Here is a 9,448-nt window from a genome sequence, read left to right as displayed (position 1 = left end):
GGCGACTTTTTTAGCTGGAGCTCTCGTTAGTACCGAAGACGATTAGATATAAGTAGTTGTCTGCAGCTAGTTTAGTATAAACAAAAAATCTAGTTATTACAAATGTATACTTAGCTTTCTTTGAGTATGTATTATCTAGCTCAAAGGTTCCTAGAATTCCTTTTCAGTGGAAATGCCGTTCTCAGAATTTAATTCGTACAAATAGTATATTGTACTAGGCTTTGGTGTTTTCATATGTTTCGGATTTAGCAAAATGCAGCCACAATCTGGTCTTGAACTCCACCCACCATTATTGTAAAGCTTATATAATATGGACTCAGTAAATGAAACCATAGACTAAGTTCAATTCAGAGATTAAGGTTAAATTAGGAAATGCACCCAGACATCGCAGCCTATCTGAAATTAGAACCCATGACCGTTTAGTTGCTACATACAACAATCCATCAAAGAAACCGCTCACAGGGCACTGGCTTACGATCTCCCCCTATTGGTTTCAGGTCATAAGTTCCAAGGATTAAGTTAAGATCGTTAGGATTTAGGGAGCACACCAGTTGGTTGTCACAACTGATTTAGCCATATTTTCTTGGCCAAATTAACGGTATAGACGTGGGATCACTGTATTGTTTCATGCGTAGGTTAGACATATAAATATATATATATGAGTTTGGGTGAATATAATTAGAATCTGCTTTGTATGGGACAATAGGCCTACTGCAGTTTTCTTAATTCTTATGGTCTCATGTTCATATATTCATCTGCCGCCATCTGTTGGTCACAGGAAGTGACAAGTTTCCGGTACATGGCAAAGACATCCCTTTAACATTTATCTCAGCTTTTGAGATTTGGACACATCCAGTGAGTCAAGAATGTCTTAATGATGACATCCTGTTATGTTCTGTCTCAACGCACACTCACTTAGCTAACTATTTAAATGGGATATTCCTATGGGGTAATAAATACTAACTATTCATAATAGGGCGCATCTCAGTCCCTGTGTTAAACATTAGTTAAACAGTTTAACATTAGTTTAACATTAGTTAAATCTGTGCGGTAGGTTTGGTTATCTTTATACGATGTATTATTCTCAAACAGGGGAAATATTAAATTTGAAAACTATTTGAGTATCCCCTAGCATTTCATTTACACAAAATCGAATTCTTCAGACCGTTTCAAAGAAAATAATTTAAGGATAGACTTTTTATATTTTACACTAACCATTTATAATGCAATAATGTCATAACTTGAGAATATTCTCTTTTCAACCTAGAGGTTCACTTGCCAGTTTACAAGTAGACTATTATTTGAACCATAATAAGCTTTCAGATCATCGCAAATAACTAGATAAATATCCAGGTGTTTAACCAAGGCGGGTGGCCGAACATTAGACGCACTTCACCCTGAGAGCACAATGGGTTGTGAAAGTGTCTGTGTTGGTGATTAAGTGATACAGTCTTGCAAAGCCAATAGCAACTTAATTATTAATTAGTTCCTGAAATTATTCGGCATAATTGAATGCAAAAATTAAGGAACTCTATCAGATTTAGAGACATTCGTTGCTGTGTATTTTACGACTTTCAGACACTCAAAATGGTTTATATCCAGTTGGTGGGCTCATCTTGCTTAACTTGTCAGACTTTAAACATATTGTTTAGTGTACCTTTCGCTGTTTCTGTTGGTTACATTTTCTTCAGAGTGTTTTCTATGTGTCAGTTACGAGAGTTCTACCTGTTATCTCAATGACGGCGGCTTGGTCTGCATATACTAATCAGTTCCCAAACTCCAAAGCGCTACTAGGTCGTTCTAAACCCAAGGTTATTATTGCATTGGACGACCTCAGAGCCCTTAGGAGCTATTAAACTGTTTAGTAATTACCGACTAAGCCGTTGCGATCGAGATGTGAGGCACAGTTCTTATAAGCAGGAATATAAGTGCTCTGGGAATCCGGTCGCTGTGGAGGGTATGTGGGTATGTGGTATGTGGAGGATATATAGGACAGGTGTGTAACCATGGCGACGGTACAGGTGTGTAACCATGGAGACGGTACAGGTGTGTAACCATGGAGACGGTACAGGTGTGTAACCATGGAGACGGTACAGGTGTGTAACCATGGAGACGGTACAGGTGTGTAACCATGGAGACGGTACACTGGCGGGGACAGGTGTGTAACCATGGAGATGGTACACTGGGGGGACAGGTGTGTAATCATGGTACACAAGCGGGGTCAGGTGTGTAACCATGGAGACGGTACAGGTGTGTAACCATGGAGACGGTACACTGGCGGGGACAGGTGTGTAACCATGGAGACGGTACACTGGCGGGGACAGGTGTGTAATCATGGTACACAAGCGGGGTCAGGTGTGTAACCATGGAGATGGTACACTGGGGGGACAGGTGTGTAATCATGGTACACAAGCGGGGTCAGGTGTGTAACCATGGAGATGGTACATTGGGGGGGGGGGGGGCAGGTGTGTAACCATGGTACACTGGGGGGGGGTCAGGTGTGTAACCATGGAGATGGTACACTGGCGGGGACAGGTGTGTAACCATGGTACACTGGAGGGGTCAGGTGTGTAACCATGGTACACTGGGGGGACAGGTGTGTAACAATGGTACACTGGGGGGGTCAGGTGTGTAACCATGGAGATGGTACACTGGGGGGACATGTGTGTAACCATGGTACACTGGCGGGGACAGGTGTGTAACCATGGAGATGGTAAACTGGGGGACAAGTGTGTAACCGTGGTACACTGGCGGAGTCAGGTGTGTAACCATGGTACACTGGCGGGGACAGGTGTGTAACCATGGTACACAAGCGGGGACAAGTGTGTGTAACCATGGTACACTGGCGGGGACAGGTGTGTAACCATGGTACACTGGCGGGGTCAGGTGTGTAACCATGGTACACAAGCGGGGACAGGTGTGTAACCATGGTACACAAGCAAGGACAGGTGTGTAACCATGGAGACGGTACAGGTGTGTAACCATGGAGACGGTACAGGTGTGTAACACGAGAAATATCACCATGCCCACAGATGTGAGAAGATTGCTTTTCGTTCTGTATTTGTTTCTTAATTATCCATTTGCTTACACGTGTGTAGTAATCCTGACTACCGAGTCAACACCGTGACTCCTGGGGGTCACGCATTTGCGCAACCAGTTACGAAACCTGTACATCTTTCAGCAATGATGAAGGCAGTATTTACATGTATTAAACAGCTTGCGACCTTGGAAACCTTCACAACCCAAGGTTGTTATTGTTATTGTTATAAACAACCTCGTAGTGCTTCGGAATTAAAAAAAAACTGTTTAGTAAATGTAAACACAGCCGCCATGATTGAAGAATGATATAAAGGTTTCGTAAGTAGATCCATAAACCCTTGATGAATCCAGGCCCTTAATTGCTTAAGATAATTGGTGGTGATGATTCCAGCACCTTGTGACGATTAACTAAAAAAAATTGGAATATAAACCAATATAATTGAAGTAGCTCAGTCGATAGAGTTTCGGTCACACACACACACACACACGCGTGGGGGTCCAGGGTTCGAGTCTCCTACAGCCCAGGTGCATGGAACGTTATAATTGCCTCCCATTAACTAGTTATAAGGTGCTTTTTTTCCATACGGTCTACCAGCAGTGAGTAGGGAATATATACGTGGGATAATAGACAAATAATACAATAGATTCACTTTATTTCTTATAGCCCAAGGTAAACATTGGAATAAGGTATAAACTGCTTGTTGGGTCATACGAGGCAGCTTCTATTTATATCCACCCAAACTCACTCGCATACATGTCTAACCTACACTTGAAACAGTACAGCGATTCTACGTTTGTTCCATCAAATCAACAATCGCGTTTCTTAACCAGTATTTACCCAGGCATTTTCTGAATCTAAGGTTATCCAATTTATATATATTGATTCGAGTTGTATTTTGTGTTAATATATTTAATACCTTGTTTATGTCCCATTTACGAACACATTTTTGAATTAATTGCTAGTTACATAGTGGAGTAGGAGAGAGATGCTTCATATATAATGGCTGGTATACCCACTATGCTGACAACATAGCACCTTACACAGCTGGTATACCCACTATGCTGACAACATAGCACCTAACACAGCTGGTATACCCACTATGCTGACAACATAGCACCTAACACAGCTGGTATACCCACTATGCTGACAACATAACACCTAACACAGCTGGTATACACACTATGCTGACAACATACCACCTTACATAGCTGGTATACCCACTATGCTTACAACATAGCACCTAACACAGCTGGTATACCCACTATGCTGATAACATAGCACCTAACACAGCTGGTATACCCACTATGCTGATAACATAGCACCTAACACAGCTGGTATACCCACTATGCTTACAACATAGCACCTAACACAGCTGGTATACCCACTATGCTGATAACATAGCACCTAACACAGTTGGTATACCCACTATGCTGATAACATAGCACCTTACACAGCTGGTATACCCACTAGTGTTGACAACATAGCACCTTACACAGCTGGTATACCCACTAGTGTTGACAACATAGCACCTAACACGGCTGGTATGCGTGCTGGTGGCCACAGCACAACATTTCTACCGAGGTCGTACCTGTCGGCTCCCACGGTTCACCACACAGTTTGGCATAGACGAAAACCTGTTGGATATAGCATAGCATAAGTAGTGGAAAGTTGGACATTTGGCATGTTTTGAGACGTTTTAGACTCAGTGGGACATCAGGAACTATCTGGCGGGAGCTCCAAGTCGATACGACTATATGGCACTTGGATTGGATCAGGATGAGGATTAGGGATGGGACCGGGGGGGATGCGGGGATTGAACGCCGAGCTGCATGAATCGAGACTGATGCTCTGCCGTCCACCCCAAGTGATTGGGGGTGGACGACGACGTTTCGGTTCGTCCGAAATCAATAATGGTCCAGGACGGACCGAAACGTCGTCGTCTCCTCATCTTCTAGTGTGTGGTCATCATATCTTCAATCTCTATCTTACTGGATATTAATTTATCAATTTATGTACAATTCATGCATTGAATATCATCAAGTGGGACTCACGTATTCATTTTCCACTTGAATGTGTAGATTGTAGCAGAGAAGTTGCCCGAGGGAGGTGTCACTTCCTTCAGGGACGTAGTCGAGGTCCCCGCCGGCGCTGAAGGCATCGAACTCCTCGGAGCAGGCGGCCCAGCAGGCCTCGTGGTCGTCGCACCTGGAGGGTAGCGCCTCGTGGGTTGGGGGTCGCCTTGGCCAGTCATACTCATCCCCAGGACACACTCACTCCTCCAGGACACACTCACTCCTCCAAGACACACTCACTCGTCTAGGACACACTCCTCTAGGACACAGTCACTCCTCTAGGACACACTCACTCCTCTAGGACACACTCACTCCTCCAGGACACACTCCCTCCTCTAGGACACACTCACTCCTCTAGGACACGTTCACTCCTGTAGGACACACTCACTCCTGTAGGACACACTCACTCCTGTAGGACACACTCACTCCCCCAGGACACATTCACTCCTCTAGGACACACTCACTCCAGGATACACTCACTCCTCCAGGACACATTCACTCCTCTAGGACACACTCACTCCTCCAGGACACACTTACTCCTCCAGGACACACTCACTCCTCCAGGACACATTCACTCCTCCAGGACACACTCACTCCTCCAGGACACACTCACTCCTCCAGGACACACTCATTCCTCCAGGACACACTCACTCCTCTAGGACACACTCCTCTAGGACACAGTCACTCCTCTAGGACACACTCACTCCTCTAGGACACACTCCTCTAGGACACAGTCACTCCTCTAGGACACAGTCACTCCTCTAGGACACACTCCTCTAGGACACACTCACTCCTCTAGGACACACTCCTCTAGGACACACTCACTCCTCTAGGACACACTCCTCTAGGAAACATTCACTCCTCCAGGACACATTCACTCCTCCAAGACACACTCACTCCTCTAGGACACATCAGGACACACTCACCCCAGGACACATCAGGACACACTCACCCCAGGACACACTCACCCTAGGACACCCCAGGACACACTCACCCTAGGACACCCCAGGACACACTCACCCTAGGACACCCCAGGACACACTCACCCTAGGACACCCCAGGACACACTCACCCTAGGACACCCCAGGACACACTCACCCAAGGACACATCAGGACACACCTCAGATCACACACACACCAGGACACACTCACCAGGACACACACACACCAGGACACACACACCAGGACACACCAGGACATACTCACCCCAGGACACACTCCCCCCAGGACACCCTCACCCCAGGACACACTCACCCCAGGACACCCCCAGGACACATCAGGACACACTCACCCCAGGACACATCAGGACACACTCACCCCAGGACACCCCCAGGACACACTCACCCCAGGACACATCAGGACACACTCACCCCAGGACACACACTCACCCCATGACACACTCACCCCAGGACACACACACCAGGACACACACTTACCCCAGGACACACTCTCACCCCAGCACACACTCACCCCAGGACACACCCCAGGACACACTCTCACCCCAGCACACACCAGGACACACTGACCCCAGGACACACTGACCCCAGGACACACTGACCCCAGGACACACTCACCCCAGGACACACTCTCACCCCAGCACACACCAGGGCACACTCACCCCAGGACACACTCACCCCAGGACACACTCACCCCAGGACACCCTCACCCCAGGACACACTCACCCCAGGACACACTCACCCCAGGACACCCTCACCCCAGGACACACTCACCCCAGGACACACTCACCCCAGGACACACCTGGACATACTCACCCCAGGACACACTCACCCCAGGACACACCAGGACATACTCACCCCAGGACACACTCACCCCAGGACACTCCAGGACACACTCACCCCAGGATACACTCACCCCAGGACACCCCCAGGACACACTCACCCCAGGACACACTCACCCCAGGACACACTCACCCCAGGACACCCCAGGACACACTCACCCCAGGACACCCCAGGACACACTCACCTCAGGACACCCCCCAGGACACACTCACCCCAGGACACCCCAGGACACACTCACCTCAGGACACCCCCCAGGACACACTCACCCCAGGACACCCCAGGACACACTCACCTCAGGACACCCCCCAGGACACACTCACCCCGACACGTAGGTCGTGTGGAGTTCGTACACAGGCGTCTCGTGATGGTTCTCTGGGACGAAGAGACCACAACGACACGGAGCCGTCTGGCCGGCCACGCTGGGGCGGAGAGGCGTAGTTAGCTTCAGTAGCACGGTGTAAGGACCACCACCAACACTAATACTAGCACACAGTAGCACGGTGTAAGGACCACCACCAACACTAATACTAGCACACAGTAGCACGGTGTAAGGACCACCACCAACACTAATACTAGCACACAGTAGCACGGTGTAAGGACCACCACCAACACTAATACTAGCACACAGTAGCACGGTGTAAGGAGCACCACCACCACCACTAATAATAACACACAGTAGCACGGTGTAAGGAGCACCACCAACACCACTAATAATAACACACAGTAGCACGGTGTAAGGAGCACCACCAACACCACTAATAATAACACACAGTAGCACGGTGTAAGGAGCACCACCACCACCACTAATAATAACACACAGTAGCACGGTGTAAGGAGCACCACCAACACCACTAATAATAACACACAGTAGCACGGTGTAAGGAGCACCACCACCACCACTAATAATAACACACAGTAGCACGGTGTAAGGAGCACCACCACCACCACTAATAATAACACACAGTAGCACGGTGTAAGGAGCACCACCACCACCACTAATAATAACACACAGTAGCACGGTGTAAGGAGCACCACCAACACCACTAATAATAACACACAGTAGCACGGTGTAAGGAGCACCACCAACACCACTAATAATAACACACAGTAGCACGGTGTAAGGAGCACCACCAACACCACTAATAATAACACACAGTAGCACGGTGTAAGGAGCACCACCAACACCACTAATAATAACACACAGTAGCACGGTGTAAGGAGCACCACCAACACCACTAATAATAACACACAGTAGCACGGTGTAAGGAGCACCACCACCACCACTAATAATAACACACAGTAGCACGGTGTAAGGAGCACCACCAACACCACTAATAATAACACACAGTAGCACGGTGTAAGGAGCACCACCACCACCACTAATAATAACACACAGTAGCACGGTGTAAGGAGCACCACCACCACCACTAATAATAACACACAGTAGCACGGTGTAAGGAGCACCACCACCACCACTAATAATAACACACAGTAGCACGGTGTAAGGAGCACCACCACCACCACTAATAATAACACACAGTAGCACGGTGTAAGGAGCACCACCAACACCACTAATAATAACACACAGTAGCACGGTGTAAGGAGCACCACCAACACTAATACTAACACACAGTAGCACGGTGTAAGGAGCACCACCAACACTAATACTAACACACAGTAGCACGGTGTAAGGAGCACCACCAACACTAATACTAACACACAGTAGCACGGTGTATGGAGCACCACCACCAACACTAATAATAACACACAGTAGCACGGTGTATGGAGCACCACCACCAACACTAATACTAACACACACACAGTATAATCACACTAACGTGACGTGTCAATGAGAAATTTTATGGAAGCCTCAGAAAACCCTTGTGAGTTCAGTAGAAGTCCAGGTTGGTATCCTTTTTATCATGTCGTGGCCTAGTAACTCACACCCCCCCCCCCCCCGCATAGGTTCGAACCCTCTGAATTCTCTCAATAATAATAATAATTAATAGTAATTTATTCAGGTAAAAGTAAATACATAGACAATAAGTTTCAAACAGAATGTTGGATTTCTAGATGGCATATACTAGTATATACTATGCCAGAAGCCACTAATACGCACAGCGTTTCCACAAAGGTGTGGGGAAAACACACTACGGGCTCACCATAGCCCGTGCTACTCGTAACTTTTATTCCAAGTAGCTAAATCTAAAACAACTTAAAAATTAAGACTTAAAAAGTAATTGAGATCAAAAGCATGAACTGAACTGAAACAGAAGAAAGAAAGACAATAATTACACGTTGAATTCAACAGCAAAAATGGCAACAGAACAACAGATAGCAATTTTAACTAAATAAACAGAACGGACTACAGTTTTCTTTAAATTTTATATATAGCAGACATCAGCAGCGTTATCAGTCATTAATCATTAATGATTGATAATAGCAAGACATAGTTGACATTGAAGAGGTGAGGTAGGTTACATGGAGTTGATAAGGTAATACTTTAGTTTTTCTCTTAAACTGGTTGAGAGAGGAAC

At 46.7% G+C, this 9,448-nt stretch overlaps 1 protein-coding gene across 5 annotated transcripts in view; it reads right to left on the bottom strand.

The window, feature by feature from the left end:
• Nucleotides 1–3,675: 3,675 nt before the first annotated feature.
• The window catches only part of LOC123755921 (uncharacterized), a 28,478-nt gene continuing 22,705 nt past the window's right edge, over nt 3,676–9,448 (bottom strand). Inside the window, exons 6-9 of one of the 5 annotated variants that reach the window (XM_069300200.1) lie at nt 7,232–7,330; nt 5,092–5,245; nt 4,570–4,674; nt 3,676–4,485 (exon numbers count right to left, since the gene is read on the bottom strand). In XM_069300200.1, coding sequence (XP_069156301.1) covers nt 4,570–4,674; nt 5,092–5,245; nt 7,232–7,330 — 358 coding nt within the window. In that variant the 3' untranslated portion in view covers nt 3,676–4,485. Of the gene's footprint in view, nt 4,675–5,091; nt 5,246–7,225; nt 7,331–9,448 lie in introns of those variants that run through there. The other 4 variants (XM_069300201.1, XM_069300202.1, XM_069300199.1 and 1 more) reach the window with 4 other exon arrangements.

The sequence above is a fragment of the Procambarus clarkii genome, chromosome 43 (assembly GCF_040958095.1).
Source record: "Procambarus clarkii isolate CNS0578487 chromosome 43, FALCON_Pclarkii_2.0, whole genome shotgun sequence".
NCBI classification, from domain to species: Eukaryota; Metazoa; Arthropoda; class Malacostraca; order Decapoda; family Cambaridae; genus Procambarus; species Procambarus clarkii.
Note: the sequence above shows the minus strand (reverse complement) of the source record. Positions and strands in the feature narration are given on the sequence as shown.